General features: G+C 39.0%; 1 protein-coding gene across 4 annotated transcripts; it reads right to left on the bottom strand.

Annotated features, from left to right (window-relative positions):
- Positions 1-1615: 1615 nt before the first annotated feature.
- On the bottom strand, positions 1616-20425 carry NTMT2 (N-terminal Xaa-Pro-Lys N-methyltransferase 2). Of its 4 annotated transcripts, none has more exons than XM_012187256.5 (5): positions 20178-20425; positions 10718-10777; positions 9198-9373; positions 3913-4162; positions 1616-3192 (listed from the first exon to the last, which is right to left on the bottom strand). In XM_012187256.5, exons 1-5 carry the CDS (start codon positions 20329-20331, stop codon positions 2921-2923), a joined length of 912 nt encoding a protein of 303 aa, XP_012042646.3. In that variant the 5' UTR covers positions 20332-20425; the 3' UTR covers positions 1616-2920. The 4 variants fall into 4 exon arrangements, with proteins under 4 accessions (XP_012042646.3, XP_012042647.3, XP_004013731.3 ...); XM_012187257.5 differs by having other exon boundaries at positions 1616-3144; XM_004013682.6 differs by lacking the exon at positions 10718-10777.
- Between the last annotated feature and the right edge of the window lie 807 nt (positions 20426-21232).

Here is a 21232-nt window from a genome sequence, read left to right as displayed (position 1 = left end):
TTTGATTTGCATTTCTCTAATAATGAGTGATGTTGAGCATCTTTTCATGTGTTTGTTAGCCATCCGTATGTCTTCTTTGGAGAAACGTCTATTTAGTTCTTTGGCCCATTTTTTGATTGGGTCGTTTATTTTTCTGGAGTTGAGCTGCATAAGTTGCTTGTATATTTTTGATATTAGTTGTTTGTCAGAAAATTACATAGGAAGAGAAAAGGGACTGCTGATCTATTCCAAAGATTCAGCTGAGTTAAAGATTATGTATTCTTATTCAGTCAGTTCAGTCGCTCAGTCATGTCTGACTCTTTGCGACCCCATGAATCGCAGCACGCCAGGCCTCCCTGTCCATCACCATCTCCCGGAGTTCACTCAGACTCACGTTCATCGAGTCCGTGATGCCATCCATCCATCTCATTCACTGTCGTACCCTTCTCCTACTGCCCCCAATCCCTCCCAGCATCAGGGTCTTTTCCAATGAGTCAACTCTTCTCATAAGGTGGCCAAAGTACTGGAGTTTCAGCTCTAGCATCATTCCTTCCAAAAGAAATCCCAGGGCTGATCTCCTTCAGAATGGACTGGTTGGATCTCCTTGCAGTCCAAGAGACTCTCAAGAGTCTTTTCCAACACCACAGTTCAAAAGCATCAATTCTTCCGCGCTCAGCCTTCTTCACAGTCCAACTCTCACATCCATACATGACCACAGGAAAAACCATAGCCTTGACTAGATGGACCTTAGTCGGCCAAGTAATGTCTCTGCTTTTGAATATACTATCTAGGTTGGTCATAACTTTTCTTCCAAGGAGTAAGCATCTTTTAATTTCATGGCTGCAGTCACCATCTGCAGTGATTTTAGAGCCCAAAAATATAAAGTCTGACACTGTTTCCACTGTTTCCCCATCTATTTCCCATGAAGTGATGGGACCGGATGCCATGATCTTCGTTTTCTGAATGTTGAGCTTTAAGCCAACTTTTCGCTCTCCTCTTTCACTTTCATCAAGAGGCTTTTAGCTCCTCTTCACTTTCTGTCATAAGGGTGGTGTCATCTGCATATCTGAGGTTATTGATATTTCTCCCGGCAATCTTGATTCTAGCTTGTGTTTCTTCCAGTCCAGCGTTTCTCATGATGTACTCTGCATATAAGTTAAATAAACAAGGTGACAATATACAGCCTTGACATACTCCTTTTCCTATCTGGAACCAGTCTGTTGTTCCATATCCAGTTCTAACTGTTGCTTCCTGACCTGCATACAGATTTCTCAAGAGGCAGGTCAGGTGGTCTGTATTCCTATCTCTTTCAGAATTTTCCACAGTTTACTGTGATCCACACAGTCAAAGGCTTTGGCATAATCAATAAAGCAGAAATAGATGTTTTTCTGGAACTCATGTATTCATATTAATGGGACAGTTATGTTATTTCCTGCTTGAGCTCAGGAACCGGGATGCTGAGGAATGGACAGCTGTGTCAATCAGCATGTGAGTACTTGCAAAACAGAAAGTCAAGAAGTAAGAGAATAAGGGTGCTAAGTGTAAAAGAAGCAGAAAATGCCTAGGATGGGCTGAAAAGGAAGATTTAGTTAATTTTTTTTTCAATACACAGAGGATGAAAACATGAGAATTCTTGTTTTGTCACAGTAATTCTGTTTGGTAATGATTCACCATTTTATTTAATTTTGGTCTCTGGTTTCTCCAGCAATGGTTTTAACTCACATTTTGTTACATTACCCTAAAATGTTGTGAATGACATACTGCAGCTGGAAGGTGCCAGTGGCAGAGTGACATAATTTTCCAGGACATAAAGTCAAACTACTAAGTCATGCTATATCAACATAGTGTTTTATAATAATTATTTTCCTCCTAATTTAGAGCTATGACTTACAAACATGATTTTAGGGTGATAACATATGCATTTAACAGATTTTCTTTACTTAAATTGATTGTATTTCATAGAAGACTCAATATATAATACATCAAAAGACAAATAAATCCTTCACATGAAGACTTTAGAGCATTTTAAATAAAATAGAAGTTATATTTAAACATTCTGCTAATAGAAATTAAATTGCATTTTTATTTTTGAAAGATTTTAGATATTTTTAATTAAGCTAATTAATTAAACTAATGCAGTTAGTTCAGTTTTCAGGTTTACCATTTCTTATCTCTTTCCAGTGTACATTCTTATCAATCAAGGAAACAGGAGCAACTGCAACGAAGCAAGTTGTGTTAGAAGCCAGTGACTAAAATTAGATTATCAGTGACATTCACTTATATGTTCACAGCTGAAATTTCAAGGGTAAAACATTTTCTCCTGAAAGGAGACACTTCCCCATCACTGAAATGCAGACTTCTGTTATGAAATTACATCCATATTACATCATTAGGCAGAGAAACTGACCCCAAATAGAAAGTGAAACCATATTCTTTTATTCCGCTAAAGACAAAATTAAGTAATGGAATTGTTTTACAAGGTTATTTTGACTGGTGCTTTCTTAATTAGGGGGAGATTTTTGTCTAAGAGAAGTAATATTCCCAAAGAGGAAGGAAGGGTAAAGCATCTAGCGTGAGGGCAGAGAATGGTGGTCTAGACTTTATCCCACCCACCCTAAACTACTCTTTTATGCAAACCTTCAGAGACCAACGCAGTTTATATTTTGTGAAAGTTGCTCCCTTCCCTGTTTTTATGGGTACACTGGTACAGTTTAGATGTTTTTCCAGATGTCACATTCCATTTATCTTTTGGAAAAGTCACAGCGTGTGCGCATGTACTTACATAATTAGTGGAAACGTGACATCAACTGTTTTGAAACATACATTGTCTCCCTTCTGTTCATTCCTCCATGGATCACAAGGGGTGTAACTTGTGAATTAGAGGAGGGCCACTCTTCCCAAAGCACCTCTGTGCAGTGCAGTCATTCACTCCGGCAGCTGGTCAGGAGCTTCCATCGCTGTGCAGCGCAAACATCCACACCGGGACACATTGCTCTGGAAAGCCGTCCTGCTTTTGCTGGCCTAGCACCACCAGCCCACTCTTCCTAATGAGGGTCTGGAGGATGTCCATGTCCCGAGTCACGCTGCTGTCAGAGAGATCGAAGATGCAGCCCTCCCGGGCCACATTGTCCTTCAGTATGATGATGCCGTTGTCCTTCAGGCCATCTCGGCACCGGGAAAGAAACGCAAGAAGGTCTTTATCAGTCAGGTACCCTACAGGTGAGGCCAAGTAAATGGGGGAACAGGATGAAAGGGTGGGTGGGGAAGGAGGTGAGTAGGAAAGACTGAGCGGCCACAAGGCTACAAATCGGAAGCTTGTTTGTTGACTCATTCATGAATTATTTCATAGCCTGAATTGTTTTGGTGCGGAGGCTTTGAGAATTTAGGTAAGAGGACAGGTATCCTCTTTGAGGAGAATCAGTACAGTGTCTGTAAAACAGCTATTATACCAACCTAGTCTATCTACCTACCTCCCAGGCACAAAATAAACCACTGCTCATCCCTTGGATTCACTCCATGTCTGCTGAACAGCTCAACTCTGTCATCTTTCCTCTGTGTCTTACACACACACACTCAGATCAAAATCTAATTCACTGCTATCTCATTTCCTGAGAATTTAAATCTAAGAAAGCCAAGGTTTGTCAATAATGGGGATACACTTTTTAAAGTTTTTCAAATATTCAGTTTTCTTCTAGGATTTAGGTTGGCACAAAGACACTCCATCCTAAGAATGGGAATCACCAGCCTTGTTCAGTGGATGTTAGGGGCAGAATCCAGAGGACCAGAGCTTGGGGGGAGTTCCCATTATATGTTAGACTAGCTAACTATTCTAAGTGCAGCTAGAGCCAAATATCGCTTTGTGTCCTTGCTCTGCCTCCACAAGTCCTCCAGTTAGTGGGGAGAAGGGAAGATGCAATGCCATGCAGAACTAACCAATGACCCACTGAATCCAGATGACATCATATCTTCCCAGTGGGGGTGTGAATTCCTGCAGGCTATAGCAGTGGTAGCTTTCTACCTTGTCGCCTTTGACCTGCAAGTAGTTCTGTGCTTCGAGGAGGAACGATTCCATCATGTCCACCAGTTCCACGGTGTTGAAAACCGGCAACAGGACATGCTTGCTGACCCTTCCTATCCCAGAGCCGCAGTCCAAGGCACAGTCCGTCCCAGCTCTCCCGGGCCCCTGCAGAAAGGTACCTTGTGGAACAGTCCAATGACATTCACCCTGAGTCTTGAGACTCAGTTACCTCTTTAAGTAAACTTAATTTAGGTCAAGTTCATATAATTAAATGTGGGTTTCCTTGGTGGCTCAGACAGTAAAGAATCTGCCTACGATGCAAGAGACCTCGGTTTGATCCCTACATCAGGAAGATCCCCTGGAGAAGGGAATGGCAACCCACTCATTATTCTTGCCTGGAGTATTCTTGCCTGGAGAATTCCATGGACAGGGGAGCCTAGCAGGCTACAGTCCATGGAGTTGCAAAGAGTCAGACATGACATTGTAACTAACATACACACACACATAAAATTTAATGTAGTGTTGTAAATGTACCATTCAAGGAATCTGGATAAATGTATACAGGTATGTACCCACTACCATGGACTTCCCAGGTGGCACTAGTGGTAAAGAGCCCTCCTGCCAATGCAGGAGACATAAGAGACATGGGTTCAATCCCTGGGATGGGAAGATCCCCTGAAGGAGGGCATGGCAACCCACTCAAGTATTCTTGCCTGGAGAAACCCTTGGACGGAGGAGCCTGGCAGGCTATAATCCATACGGTAGCACAGAGTCATAACACTGAAGCAACTTTAGAATGCCCCCACCCACTGCCAGAGTCAAGTTATAAAACATTCAATGACTTTTTTCAAAACATATTCAAACATGTCTAGTTTTTGCCTTCTTTATTTTATCCAGTTATAGGTCTTTCAAAGAATTAAAAAATAAGATTTTAGAAAATGTCTTAGGTTTGAGAACTAGGTAATGTTTTATAAGAAGTGGGCCATTTAAAGTCCTATGAAAGTAGAACTTTCTTAATTGCCAATTTGGGTCAAATCCATAACAAATGGACCTGCACTGTAGCTTATTGCCTTGTGGAAAAAGAGAGAGCAAAGCAGAGAGAATCTTTCAGACTTTTAAAATTGCTTTTCAAATTCATGCAGTGAACACATTTCAATTCAGACTGGAGTGGATGACTAAAATTTATTTTTTCAAAACTGATTTTGAGGGCTCTGAATTATCTACTATGCTTGTGTGGAAGATAATTTTAGGACCTGAGCTGAGGAAATGCAATCCGTTCCATTCTTGGGCCAGAATTTCACTTCTAACTCAGCCTCGGTAGCTTATAGCACATTTATGAGGATAAAAGGTAGTTGCAGCAAAGTCCCCCTGTCTCTTTTCATGCTGAAAATTGTTTCTGCTTTTGTATCAGAAACCACATGACTTATTGGACAAAAAGCCCTTACACTTTTTAAAAGTAAAATTCTGAATTCAATTAACTGACAGTGAAAGATGAATAGTTAGTAAAGATAGGAGGATATCAGCCAATGAAAGCCTTCTCAAATGTGCTTCTATAAAGTAATATACATATTTACACACACACAACATGTTTATTTATCTATGAAATAAACATGTGTTATATGTGTATATATATGTGTGTGTGTTTATGTATGTATGATATTTGACTGTAGCTATCCTTGAAACAACAGTTATATACAAAACAATTGGGCTTCCTTGGTGGCTCAGACAGTAAAGAATCTACCCACAATGCTAGTGGTAAAGCACCCTACTGCCAGTGCAAGAGACATAAGAGACGCGGGTTCAATCCCTGAGTCGGAAGATCCCCTGGAGGAGGGCATGGCAACCCACTCCAGTATTGACTGGAGAATCCCTGTGGACAGAGGAGCCTGGCAGGCTACATTCCAATGTGTCACGAAGAGTCAGACACAAAGGAGGTGACTGAGCACATACGTATGCACAAATACACTAATATATAAAAACTGTTACATAAAAATACAGAAGATGCCTTTTACTCAAGTCTTGCCCACCTTTGCCCCTCACCACTGCGGCCTAGTTGTCTTTATTCCATGCCATTCCCCGTGTTTGGCACAGCCTCGCATATCCTGTCACCAAGTTTTTTCCTCTTTCTCACATTCTCATGCTGTGCCTTCGAGAAGAGACATTTAAAGACTGACCTCTGGGACAACATCTCTACTCTCTTGGACACTATGGCTGCTTATTACCGTGCTTGGATTGACATTTGATGCACCTCCGTGAATGTGACCAAAACCACATAAATGTGTGATTGCAGAACTTTACATTTATTATCCTATCTTCATATTTATGGATTTATATAAAACAGTAAAATACTCTTGGAAATTTCATTTTCATTTTGATTCTGTCTATGTCTTTTGTTTCAAAGAATATTATTTTACCTTCTTTCCACTGAAGTTTGAAAATAAAGTGTTAAATACCACTGTATAAGAACCATGAAATATAGTTAGCCCCCAATTTTTCAGTCATCCAATCACTGAGAAATATCAAGAGATAAAAACATCAAATACCAATTACTTTTTATAAATTTTTACTTTCCCCTCAAAAAGCTAAAAGTAAGGAATGTTATCAGCTATGCCATTGATATTATCTTGGTATCGTTTGTTTATTTGCTAAAGTAAGCACATTTGCAACAAGTTTAAAAGTGTTTTCCCACTGTCCCAGGTCACTAAGTGTTGAAAGGGAAGCAAAACTTTAAATTAAACAATCTGCCTTTTCCCAGTTGACACAAGGATAAATCATGTCAGATACTCATGTTCCCAAACTCCTTGTATCTTGACCTGGATACTAATTTAGCATATTATTAAGGTCAAAGTACCAAAATATCATTTCTTTAAAAAGACTATGTTTGTACTTTGAGGTCACAGCTTCACAATGAGCCTTGTCTACTAAGAAGGACTCCTTATATTTGTTTGAAAAGCGCAGACTGCCCATTTCCAACATAAATATGCCAGCAGAAGGCTATTTCCTTTCCCAGGTCCGTGGGCCTGTGTATGGGCTCTGTCTGAGCAGCATCCCTGTGGTCAGTTTGGCATTCCACATGGAGTGACAAGACAGCTGGATTACTAACTAAGCTTCTGAAATGCACTGGGATCAAAGTCAGCCTCACCTCGAGGCGAGCAGGAAGGATTGCTCTTGGCCAGATTTGGGGAGAGTTGAGGTCTGTGGTCCACACACACACACACAGAGCAGGGATTTTTCTGCTTCATGAGACAAATGGAAAAAATATGTCACGGATAAGAGCTGGGAATTTGGTATCAGACAGACCTTGCCAGGCATGAGTCCCAGCTCTGTCTCTTACCAACTGTGTAACCTTGAAAACATACTTAATCTCTATAAGCCTCAGTTTCCCCAAGCATGAAAATGAGAAATAATAATAGTACTTACCTCCCCAAATTATTATGAAGAACAAATAAGACAGTGTTTCTAAAGTGCTCATCAGAGTGACTATCAGATAATGTGCTTGGTGAAGTCAGTCAGTAACACTGATTTTAAAATATTCCAGATTAACCTGATCTATAAACAACCACAGCCATCATCTCTAGTTTTGTAGTCCTTTATGGCCACAGCTGTTGTCCAGACACTTTGCCCCAATGACTGCTCCATCCTGATCCTATTTTTCTGTACTCAGGCAAAGGGTACTTCAGAGAAAGTTGGATATAAAGTGAACCTCACCTCAACACTAGGGAAACTATTAATATTATGCTTCTAAATAGGTTGACAACCTAATCCCAAATATTTGTAATATTCTTAATGGTTCCTTCGTCAGAATGAAATGGAGTCCAAATTTCAAATGAATAACTTCATAGTGAATTGGAACAAAACCTGTTTGCTAGTTAGGACTTTATTCTCAGTAGAACAAACAGCAGCTTTATTATGTGGGTTGTCTGTTCTAAAAACTAAATGAAAAAGTGAAAGTGAAGTCGCTCAGTTCTGTCCAACTTTTTGCAACCCCATGGACTGTAGCCTACCAGGCTCCTCCGTCCGTGGAATTTTCCAGGCAACAGTACTAAAGTGGGTTGCCATTTCCTTCTCCGGGGGATCTTCCTGACCCAGGGATCGAAACTGGGTCTCCCGCATCGCGGGCAGATGTTTTACCACCTGAGCCACCAGGGAAGCCCCAACTAAATGAAGCTCCATAAAGTACAATGACTGAATTATGTGAAAGCTTGTTATTAGTAGTAGCAATAAATGAGCTATATTGCATAATAATTAGGTGCACTAAAGTAAACATTTGACATATATTATCTCATTTGAGCTTCACATTATCCTACAAGATAGGTTCTGTGGTTATACTCTAGACATAAGTAAGAAAATTGAGGTTTAAGAGAATTTAAGAGTAAACCCAAGGTGGTTTATACTGTAAGAACCATAATAACTCAGGGGCCCAAGATTCTGGCTCCTAAAATATATGACTCATCTCCATGTGGCCTGAAAGTCAGGAAGTGGAGTTTTACCCAACACCAAGTCTATAAAGGGATCACATTTTTTCAAGGCAATGTCTCAACTGTGTAGAAAATAATATATATAAAGATATTCTACTATATTTACCATTTTTAAACTAAACATAAGGCTGCATTTCCCTACAATGTTGAATTTTTATTACAGAGACTCAGTAAATCACCCCAAGATCCCAAATGGCATGATCACTCATCAGTCATCTGAGTGTCAATTGCTTATCTATGGGACCTGAAAGAGAAGTCTTCTTAATCTACTACTTGTAATATTAACGCTGCTAGTTCACCTTCCCCTGAAGCATAAGAAATAAGCTGGTGCTAGGAAAGTGAAATGCTAACTAGGATAAACTAGTCATTTAATGTGAAAGTGAAAGTGAAGTCGCTCAGTCCTGTCTGACTCTTTGTAACCCTATGGACTGTAGCCTATCATGCTCCTCCGTCCATGGGATTTTCCAGGCAAGAGTGCTGGAGTGGATTGCCATTTCTTTCTCCAGGGGATCTTCCCGACCCAGGAATCGAACCTGGGTCTCCTGCATTGCAGGCAGCCGCTTTACCGTGGGAGCCATTTGAACCTCTTAAAACAGGCTTTCACACTAAACTCGTGGCTTACCCATTTGGCTTTCATATGACTGAAGCGACAACACAGAAGCATGTGAGCTCATTGTTTGCAAGAACTTTGCTTCCTAATCAAACTACAGTTGGATACTCACCCCAACAAATTTCCTGAGAAATTTCCGAGAGGCCTGGATATCTGGGTTGGACAGTTCAATGAAATTTCCCATCATACCCTCTTCTGTAGCTGGTACTTCTTGATAGAAGAGTTTAGCTCTGGCATAGAACTGCATCTCACCATTGATGACTTGACTTGTTAAAGCATACAATTTCACTGAAAATAAAACATTATTAATATTTAAGTGACAAAACAAGTTCATTCTCATCATGCAGCAAATTTCCTCTTAGAAGTCTGCAAATCAGTGGTATGGAGGAAAGGGTATTCATTTGATGTCAGAAGATCTGGGTTTGAGTTCTAGCTCAGTTATTTACTTGCTATTTAACCTTGGGTAAACTTCTCAACCCCTGTGATCTTCAGGCGCCTCATGTATAAATCAGACATGTGGCATTTTCATGATTTAATAAACCTAGAGTTTAATTTTCAAAATAGCTTGTCACTGTGTTTAAAGCTATTCAATAGTGTTTGCTACAGTAGAATAAATAATTTCACAAGTTCCACAGTAAGTTTTATCTTTGACCTTAAAATACTTTATGGAAATTTGATCACTAATCCTTACTTCTAACCACAAGGTAGATTAGGGATAGGTATTTTTTTCATTTCTTTTTCAAGCAATTCATACCCATATATCTCTTTGTACCAACATGACAGAAAATGTGCTTGAGCCCTAAGTTCTGAAAACAAAATACTAAAAAATATAATATTTTTTGAGCAACTATTTTGTGCTAGGTATTATACTAGGCACATTCACATATACTATGTCATTATTTCAGAAAAGAAGTGAGGTACTATTTTTAAATATTTATTTTCATAAAAACATGTGTTCCCACTTCTGAAGGGTAAATGAGTATGCACTTAAATGTGATTTGTAAATTAAAATGCATCCTTGCAGATATAAAATATTTTCATTAGAGAACATTCAGAAGGAAATTATAGAAAGTGAGTTGAAAGGGAGGAACTTTTTGTTCAAGATTATTAACTGAATCCATCCATTTGTCTTCTCTCATTCCCAATACTCCCCATGAATTGTTTTAATAAACTCAATCTGTAACAATGAAGAAAATGAGGAGGGACCACCAATGAATTCATGATTTCAACAAATTTCTGGCAGACAAAAAGCAGATGGAACAAAACTATAGAATTTACAGCTTAGGACATCTGCAAAGGAAATAAAAGTTAATTTAAAATCTGCCTGTAGGCCAACTGGGAGGTGCCCAATGCACTCCCTCCCAAAAGTGACAAGCAGCACAGCTATAATCTAAGGGGGGTAAATAGTTTCTTCTCTAAAATAAGAAAAAAAAAAAAGGATAACTAGACCCATTAGTGTTGGGATCCTAAAATAGTAATTCTGGCATATAGAAGGTTCCAGGCACCTCATCTGCTCACATTCATCAGAGTCTGGTAAGGTCAACTGGCATATGTAGAGCTTCTGGGCATCCTTTCTATTCAGTGGAGAAGTATATACAGAGGAAATCTTCTCCACTACCTGAAATCATTTACCTTGTCCTTCATCCCTAACCATGGATAAAAAATGACTTCGAAATACATGAGGGTGAATGTCTGAAAAACAAAAGAGAGATAAACAATCAAAACTGACTCCGGAAGTGGAAATAATCCAGGAAATTAATGAGAATTTAAACCAAAACCAAGCAAAAATTTATATCCAGGAGGAGAGATGAGAACAGGTGCATCTATAAATTGAAGATAAGATGTCAAGAAAATAACAATGTAAAACATAATAAAGAATTCTTAGAAATTAAAATTTTGATTGCCAAAAACTTTGGAGTTAATATTGAGTAAACATTTGGAGTTAACATTGAGTAAACAAATCAGGACATAAAGGAAAAGGTAGATTCAGAAAACAGAAGTAAAAATATTAAAGCTATAAAGATTTAATTCAGAAGACCCAACGTCAAGCTAATTAAGATTCTCAAAAACAGATAATGAAGAGAAGAAAATTATTACAGAAAAAATAGATTTCTCAAAAAAAAAAAATTTCTCAAAGCTGAAAGAGATTGTAAGGTCCAAAAGTACTAAGCAATATGGATTTTAAAAACCTGGCTGATTCATGTCACTCTATGGCAAAAACCACCATAATATTATAAAGTATCCTCCAATTAAAATAAATAAATTAATTTTAAAATACTTAAATATACTTTAAATAAAAATAATTTTTTACTTATGAAAATTTTTTATTAAAAATAAAGTCACATTTATACATATCTTTAGGAAAGAGAATGTGAAGAGAAATGTGAAGATTATTAAGTTATTTATAAGGAAAAAGTTTGCTGAATTTCAAGCAGGGTTGACAGATATAGCAAATAAAAATATAAGACATGTAATTACTTTTGAATTTTAGATAATCAATGGATAATTTATTAGTATAAATATGGTCAAAATATCACACATGGCATGGGACATACTTTTACTAAAAAATTGTTTGTTGATTATCTTAAATTCAAATTTAACTGACCTCATATTTTACCTGGCAGCCATAAAGGAGTAGACTCAGGCTTATAACACAGATCTCATCAGAAACACTGAAAAACAGTGTCATCAATATTTTAAGGAAAAATTATTTTGAAGCTAAAATATGTTACCATTCAAATGGTGAGAGAATATTTACCTCCTATATTGGTTCTTCAGAAGTTTCTCAAAGCTATATTCCAGCTCAGTGAGGGTTAAAATTGAGAAGAAATATCATGAAAGATAACACAATTAACCCAGGGATCCAATGAAAAGAAATCCCAAAATGGTAAATAATATTAGATCTAGAAAGAAATCAGTTTATACTACAACAGAAAGCATTGGCTTCAAAAAAATATCTTCAGGAAATAAAATGAACTGGATTCTGGGCAATAGATGGAAGGGAAGAAGCAAGAAGACATGAGCAATATCCTTAGGAAGACATATTTTCAACCTCAACAAAAATAAAAGACAGTTGAATGCTCCAAGTAAAACATACAACTGTATTTTAAAAAAAGTTACAATCAGGATATGAAGCAAACCAAAATACGACATAGTTGTACATAGAAGGAGTATAAGAAAAGAGAATCTATTTAAACTTTACTAGGAACACCAAGATTGTGACACTGGATTAATGCACCACATGGCTCTGAATTGAACAATGGTTACATAGTTCCAAATTTTTATTCTTAAAGTTAAAAATCCAATAAACCCTCCTTCTATCCATTGTAGTATATTTCATCTGTGGAGTTACATCATTATTTCCTACCTTGAAGACGCTGAGGCCAATATTTAGACCCTTGAGTGATCATGAATTTGCTAAAAGGAATAGGAATCAGAACACATGTATGTTATTTTCTCGAGACTAACAATATTATATACTATATTTCCTGTATATGTTAATTAATATAATAGATTGTCATTTTAAAAATATAAACCATTTAAAACTGTTAATAAATAGTCCAGTAGTCATGTATGGATGTGAGAGTTGGACTATAAAGAAAGCTGAGCGCTGAAGAATTGATGCTTTTGAACTGCGGTGTTGGAGAAGACTCTTGAGAGTCCCTTGGATTGCGAGGAGATCCAACCAGTCCATCCTAAAGAAGATCAGTCCTGGGTGTTCATTGGAAGGACTGATGTTGAAGCTGAAGCTCCAATACTTTGGCCACCTGATGTGAAGAACTGACTCATTTTAAAAGACCCTGATGCTGGGAAAGATTGAGGGCAGAAGGAGAAGGGGATGACAGAGGATGAGATAGTTGGATGGCATCACCAACTCAATGGACATGAGTTTTGGTAAACTCCAGGAGTTGGTGATGGACAGGGAGGCCTGGCATGCTGCGGTCCATGGGGTTGCAAAGAGTCGGACATGACTGAGCGACTGAACTGAACAATAGATTGTCATTTTAAAAATACAAACCTTTTAAAACTATTAATAAATATATAGATTTTTTGACATTTTATATACAAGGAGCATCTGATTGAGAAAATATAACTTTAAAAGGAATGTCCTCATGTTCAAAATCATTGGGTACCGACACCAGTCCCCCTTCCCTAGCACTCAGTAAAGTGTTATGTCAACAATGACATATAATGAATACAACGAATGCTTATAAATTCAACAGAGACAGCAAAAATTAAGCATCACCATGCCAAAAAAACACGACTGTTCCAAATTCGTCTGGATGTCTCAGAAAATCAGTTTAAGAAATCACAACTCACAAAGTACTCCCAGAGATGAATGCTTCTGGGGCAAGCCACAGGTAAGCCACAGCCCAGTGCTCTCTTGTTGATCCAACCAAAGCAGCAAAACAACCACTCTCATCATCACCTGCTTAAGTCAACTAGTTGGTGGAGTTTATTAAAACCTTTAATCTGAATATGGGAATGGTCCATTATGCCAGCAACATTTAGACCACAAGTGAATTCCAAGCTCAGCAGGGGTCAGACTCAATAGGTAAGTTTTTATGGTTATGGGCTTGTCACCTAATTGACAGGAACATTTCACTAAAAAGATATATGAGGTGTAATGTCCAGCCCCAGGTACTCCCCTCCTGATAGCTCCTGCAATGGTGCCAGTTGATTGATACGGTAATCAAACATCAGCCTATGCCTTTTTATTATAGAAATACATCTAGTGGCTTATTCTTGTGGGATTGCAATGTTTTTGTGACCCTTGGTGTAGTCTAAACCAGAGGCTAGACACTCTATTAGCTCTTGATATAACATGGTGCTTATTTCTTGACCTACATTATAAGCTGAACTTCCAAGGAATTTCCAGTGTTACAAAAAGAAAAATAAAGTACATGTGAATTTGCCCTGAAGAAGAACAAAGATCTTGTGAACCCTCTAAGAAAGATTTGTTGAGAGCATAGTGTTTATGCTTGCTGAATACCTTCTCAATTTTCTTTTTTTGTTTGTTTTTTTAGTAGTGTTGTATATAACTATTTTAGACTTTATGTTATATATTAGACCTATTTGTCAACTGAAAATTGACCTAAGAGTCTTCAGAGGATATCTAGGCTAGATTTAAACAGTAAGTTTGAAATGATTTGAGATAGAATACTGGATCAAGTTAGTCGTTTATTTATGAGAGGAAAGAAAGCCCAACTAGGAGATGCCTTTAGGAAGTATAAGGTCTTCCATAAAAGAGATTTGTAGGTGATAACTTCTCAATTTAACTATTAAAGAAGTGACAGTAAAAATTAAGAAAGGAAGGGAGGAAAGATAAAAGGAAGGGAGGAAGGAAAGAAAATGTGTCTAGGTACAATAGAATATTACTCAGCCATAAAAGGAAGAAAATTCTGCCATTTGTGACAACATAGATGGACCTCGAGGGCATTATACTAAATGATATAAATCAGACAGAGAAAGATAAATAATGTATGATCTCACTTATATGTGGAATCTAAAACACACCAAAGTCTTCTCGGTTTTCTCATCCACAAGAAAGAGTAGGAGGGAGTGGAATTTTATCAGTGTTCCTGGTAGAATCCAAAGGTCTGTGTGTGCCAGAATACTAGAAAGTCATCATTAACAAGCCTTAGAATTACCCTGAGAGTCCCTCTAGGTTTTATTTCTTCCCTGAATGCTTTAGGAGTCGAGGGTTCCTTGCCTGTTAAATAATGCACTCTCAACCCTGAAAGTGTTAGTGGTCTTTTTCCTTTTTGACTGAGGGCTATTTCAGGGCTTCCCAGGTGGCTCAGTGGAAAAGATTTTACCTGTGAATACAGGTGACACAGATTCAATCCCTGGGTCAGGAAGATCCCCTGGAGGAGGAAATGGCAACCTGCTCCACTATTCTTGTCTAGGAAATCCCATGGACAGAGGAGCCTGGTGGGCCACAGTCCATAGGGTCGCAAAGAGTCAGACACAACTGAGCACACACATTCTTTTCAGCCTTCAACACAAGTAAGGTAAAGAAAGGTGAGGAGGGAGGGAAAATACACGTTCCCCACTCCAGCAAGGGTGTATACAAGTTCCCGCTGCACATCATATCCCCTACCCACTTGGCCAAATGTCTTCCTCTTTAATTCCTACTTGAGTGTTCTACCTAACCCGCTGTTGAATATGAAAAGGTCAGAATACAAAGATACTGGGGGCAGAGTTTTCACGGAGAGATTTTGCATGGAAGAGTCAGAAGTGGATCCAGCAGTCACCAGGCCTCCTCTGTACCTCTCTCTGCAGCATCCTGTAGTGATGCCTGTCCCTGTCGCCACATTCCATGAAAATTATCTGTGCGCGTCTCTCTCCTACATTAAACCCTCAGGATAAAGCTCTATCTTTATCCTTATAACCCCAGGACTTACCAACCTGCTGACCCACAGCAGGCCTCCTTTGAGTGTTCGCTGAATAAATGAATATTGTCTAGTTTTTTGTTCTTTGAATAACAGGTTCAACAAAGTAGTGAACGGATATAGGGAATAGCCAACCCACTCCAGTGTTCTTGCCTGGAGAAGTCCATGGACAAAGGAGCCTGGTAGGCTACAGTCCACAGAGTCGCAAAGAGTCTGACACAACTGAGCACATGCACACACACACAACATAATCACACACAGGTCACACTTTTTATAATTAATGGAAAGCTATAGGAGGATATATTGATTTTCCTAATTAGGCAAACCAAACAATAAAAATTAGTAATCATCACTGATCAAACATGTATATATGTACTATATATGCTAGCATTTATGTCTCACTGAATATATAAGATAGATGTGACTTTCTCTAGAAGAAAAGAGGACATCAGGAGGTTAAAGAAATTGCCAACTAGTGAGTGACACAACTGGGATTTAAACCTAGTTCTATTTAAATCCAAAATCCATATTTTATCCATTTAATATTGTGTGTAGGATGGTCTGCTAAAGAAAGGAAAATTATCCACTTCTTCATTTCTTTAAAATGAAAAATGGTCTTACATAATTGGTATTGCAAAGGCAACAATAAACATTTGGAAAATGTATCACTGCACAGTGAGTTGTGCAGCCATGCTTTCCACAGGGATGAAATCAATTTGCAAAATGCCAAAAGTTGTATGCTGAGGTGGGCTGCCGTCTATGGGGTCGCACAGAGTCGGACACAACTGAAGCGACTTAGCAGCAGCAGCAGCAGCAACAGCAGCAGCAGCAGCAGTGTATTGTAGGGAATGTTTTTATTAATTCTAGGTTTTAATTGTGATAGCAAAGCTGTGACCATTGTTCTCAATTTCTTCCTCAGCGCCTAATTCTTCTAAAAAGAGGTAAGTGAACGGGAGTTAATAACCATTAGCAGGTACCTCCCTTGTGCCTGACATTATGCCAAGGCACTTTCATGTCATCTCTTCATGTTATCTCTCTTAATCCTCACAAAAACTGGAATTGTAATCACTATTTTACAGGTAAGTGATGAAAAAAGTCAGAAAAAGGTAGTAACATGCTCAATATTATGGAGAAAAGAACTGTCACAGCCAAGTCCTAACCCAAACTTATTTAAATGTAAAGCCTTTGTTCCTTTTGCTAAACTGCATGGAAGTATTATTCTAAGTGCCAAGTTAGACTAAGCCTTTAACAATGTCCAGAAGTAATAGATTCTTGCACATTATATAATGAATAAATATTCACTGACTTCTGTGTCCTTAAAAATATACTGTGGATAGTGCTAAAAGAATTACTGAGGAGTTGGCTTATGTATATACCTCCAAGTTGGATTGTATACAGGCCCACACTGTTATACAAACTGGAGATTTACATAAATTGTTTTCCTACTCTACTACCCATTTGTTCACAAACAGCCACCTATGACAAATTCACTCACTCCAGACCTGTAGCTGAATTGGGGCTGGTATAACTAGATTATATGAACCCATTCACTGGCTTACCCATCTTTCTGATTTCTTCAATAGAAAGCCAGTGCTCCTCATGGACTATTTTTTATATTCCTGTCAGCTGGAAAAATTTGGTAAAACTTAGAGTGCTCCCCTCATTAGTCAAGTTGCCATTTACACAGGGAGGCCGCATGATTTTGTGGTTAAAAAGCTCAACTGGCCTGGGTGCTAATCCTGCTCCACACTCATCACTGTATGATCTTTGGCCAGTTACTTACTTCCTCTGTGGATCAGTTCCTCAGATTCAGGAGAGAGAAAATAACACCACCACCTAATACAGATGTTGAGAGGATTAACAGAAATAATTAATGTATACAAACACTGAGAATAGTAACAAACATGTTTCCATTTCTTTGTGAAGACCTGTCATAGTCAATGGCATAGCTAAGAGTTCCATTGGCGACTTTGAATATGCATGCTCTTGCTTCTCCAGGAATCACTGAAGTTAGCCAGGGATAGTTCAGCAAGTGTCCCCATGACTGAATGTCACTTCACAGGGAGCTGGTGTGAGGCTGACTGCCTAACGCAGGCAGTTGGAGGGAGGAAGGAAGGAAAGAAGGAATCAAAGAGTCTGGTTAGCCGCCATTCTTCCCATAATTACTCCAAACAACAAACTCTCTGTGCAGACGCTACAGTAGGGTTCCCCAGTCTTTTAAAAGAAGGGCTTTATTTTCATTTCTATGAAGTCTTGAAATCATCAAGAGGAGGGGAAGCCAACTCTAAAACACCCCAGTGAGGGCTGGGGAAGGAGTGCTTCCACTGGCTGAGTTTTACTTCCAAAGTGAAAACATTAATATCCACCAAAGCCTGAAAACTCTCATACACCGAATTAAGCTTATCTTCGGTAATGCCTGTTCTAAGGAAGGGTGTGTGGTAACTTTAAAGAGAGCTGGATCTAAGGAAGGAAATGAAATGCTACTGCTTACTGAGCATTGATGAGTTTCACATATATAATTGTATTTAATACTCCAACAGCCCCACAGTTTTGAAGAAAATGATGCTCAGAGATTAGCAACTTGCAGGGGTGATTTCTCTGTCAGCAGCAGTGCCAGAATTTGAACTCAGGATGTTGGAAACTTGCAATTAATTTTTAGTTAATAATTTAATTTTTCTAATAAATACTTATTGGGGTCTTTTAAATTCATCTTTAGCTACTTTCAGAGATGAGGTTTAATCTCTAATAATTATTTTTAAAATTTGGCAGTCATCTACCCCTTAGCATGTCTCTCATAAGTCATTGAATTTATATCTTTTGCCAGACTAACACAACATGAGCCAACAAGGTACTGTTACTGAGGTATCGTCCAAAGAGTGTCTCCAGTGGTCTGACAAAATATATGGAGTGGTCAGAACATTATCATCTTCCAAATAAACTGCTCTAATTTTTCCATTTGGATAAAGATGAGATGTCTGCTACGCCCTAAAGGAATTACTTATGGGTAGACCAGAGAGTTTGGATCATAAAGCAAGCTGAGCACCGAAAAATTGATGCTTTTGAATTATGTCACTGGAGTAGACTCATGAGATCCCATGGACTGCAAGGAGATCAAACCAGTCAGTCCTAAAGGAAATCAACTCTGAATATTCATTGGAAGGACTGTTGCTGAAGCTGAAGTTCCAATACTTTGGCCACCTGACACAAAGAATGTACTCGTTGGAAAAGATCCTGAAACCGGGAAAGAATGAAGGCAAAGGGAGAAGAGGGTGGCAGAGAATGAGATGGTTAGATAGCATCACCAACGCAAAGGATATGAATTTGAGCAAACTCCAGGAGACAGTGAAGGGCAGTGGAGCTGGAAGTGCTGCAGTCCATGAGGTCCCAAAGAATTGGGAACAACGCAGCGACTGAACAACAAAATGTGGTCTACCAGAAAGAGCCCTGGTTCTTGCTTTGGTATCTAGGTGAGACCTATCTAGACCGATCTCATCATCTCTGAATTTTCTTTTCCTCATTTTGAAAAAATAGTATAGGGAACAAGAGTGAGAGGTGCATAGAAAAGTGATAATGCTGACCCTATCTATTTCATCACGTGGTTGGTTATAAGGATCAAATAAAGTCATAAATGAGAAATTTGAATAAGGAATATATATCAGTTCAGTTCAGTTCAGTCATATATATATGTATGTATATATGTGAGATGAAGCCATTTGTATATCTAGAATTAAAGATTCCCCTCAGAAATGGACTTAGAAAGTGACTTTGGTAGGCTGGTAATATAGTCTTGAATGCCATACAAAGAATTATGTAGCTCCTTGCCCATCTGGAAAGCCTGCCCACATCAAGTGTACAATGGGGCTTTCAGGAACCTTAAGAAAACAGACTGGGGCAAAACATACTGCTCCTGCTTTCACTGGGGGAATATAAATCAAAGGGGATACTTCACTCTTTAATCACAAGTTATTTCCTCTTCAGGGCTGTTGAGAGTGCACTTAACTAACCGCTTTCACACAGGCTAAGAAAAGCAGTGTAGACAAACCAGATAAGCTTTATGTTGCCCTATTGTCCAACTCCCTGAAAACTAGAGGTAATAACTAAAATGGAGACAGACTACCGCCCAATTTTTTTCTTAGCATTCAAAGATCACACTAAAATCAGCTCCTTTAAACTCTCAGACTATTATTGCAACTCAGAAAGGCCAGAAAGCATTATGTGGAGTGTGTGCTCATGCATACACACGCAGACACACTGTCACCCCAACAACCTTGATCTATTATTGTTTAGCCATTCTTTTTCATTCTTGGTTGATATGCTATTGCATTAATACTCTCATCTTCGAGTTACCTAATTTACTCACCTCTAAACTTTTGCAAATATTCAAAATGTCCTTTCAAACTCAAGAAATTCATTTCTACAAGCCTGATATTCAGGCAACCAACACCCAGAGAAGCAAGTTACTCATGTCTGCGGTGCATGGAAGTCCCAAAATAGAGGCTTGACCTTCCAGGCAGCACTTGATCTTTGCACTCGCCATAAAAGAATGCCATTGAAACATTTAAGCCCATTTAAATGGTTGTGGGTCCTTTTTATTTGAAAAGTGTCCTTGTTCTAATTTCTTTTGGAAAAGCCCCACAACCTCACACAGTGGCTCCAGTCATTTCTTATCCCTTATCTAGGAGCTCTGACTCACTTACCCAGGGGAATATTTTCCAGCAGGTAGAGATAGCTCTGAAAGAAGTCATTGCAAATGGCTTTGTGAAGAATAAAGGACATGCTATGTCGACAGAGTTCATCATCGGTCTTCTGCCAGCGGGATCTGAAGGCAAAGTGGGCTCCCAGGTGGGCCATGGTGAAAGGGGATAATAATTATTCCTACAGAGAGAGGAAGCTTGCCTGACAGTTTCTTTGAATTAACTTTCTCTTCCTACACGAACTTGAGACTGTCATTTTAAACCAACCCCTGTCCATCTATATCAGGAGAGGTGTCATGGGGCTTGGGGGAGGGGCAGCAGACACGGGGAGGTCAGACTCTTGGCACGTCTACTGTCTGATTGCTCGGGCGACACCACTCCTGGCCAGCAGGTGCTAAGTGAAGATGAAAACAGGCTGAGCGAGATCCTGCTTCATCCAGGGAAAAGCACACCTCCCTCCTTTAGCTGCCACTTCAAACAAGCAGGAGCACAGCCTGCTAACACCCTGAATACTTGCTTTAATTTGATTCCTAAATTGGAAGAGCCTCATTTCCATTTCAAAGAGTTGTGAATGTTTTGTAGGAGATCCAGTTCCCTGATTTCCATCCCTCCTCCTGGAATGCCAAATCCTCAAGTTACAAGGACCCTTCAAAGTCATCTTAGCTACCCATGCTTCTTTCATCAGTTCAGTTTTGCCTAAATCTTTTCCTAGAGATGGATGCATGTTTCCCATTTCTGAGGATCTTCAAGAGACGCAATTATATGAAAGCCTGTTCTGATGTTAAATACCTTTCTCTGTCAGCAAACTCTTCCATCTAGCTTGCACTGAATACCTAGTCATGGAAGACTGTTTCTTCATTTTTCCCTATTAAGGATATGATTTTCCTCATATGCACTCCTTTGAAATCTGTACTGGGTATCTTCTCAGTGTCCTCCTGATCTACTGTCTGCTGTTCCCACATTACTGTGTGTGGTTGGAGACTGGACTGTATTGACCATATTAGTGGATGTCTTGCCTTCTGGCTTCTGGTTGAGTTCTGCCAGTGGGTGGTACCAGC

The sequence above is a fragment of the Ovis aries genome, chromosome 12 (assembly GCF_016772045.2).
Source record: "Ovis aries strain OAR_USU_Benz2616 breed Rambouillet chromosome 12, ARS-UI_Ramb_v3.0, whole genome shotgun sequence".
NCBI classification, from domain to species: domain Eukaryota; kingdom Metazoa; phylum Chordata; class Mammalia; order Artiodactyla; family Bovidae; genus Ovis; species Ovis aries.
This window is presented reverse-complemented; position numbering and strand designations above follow the sequence as displayed.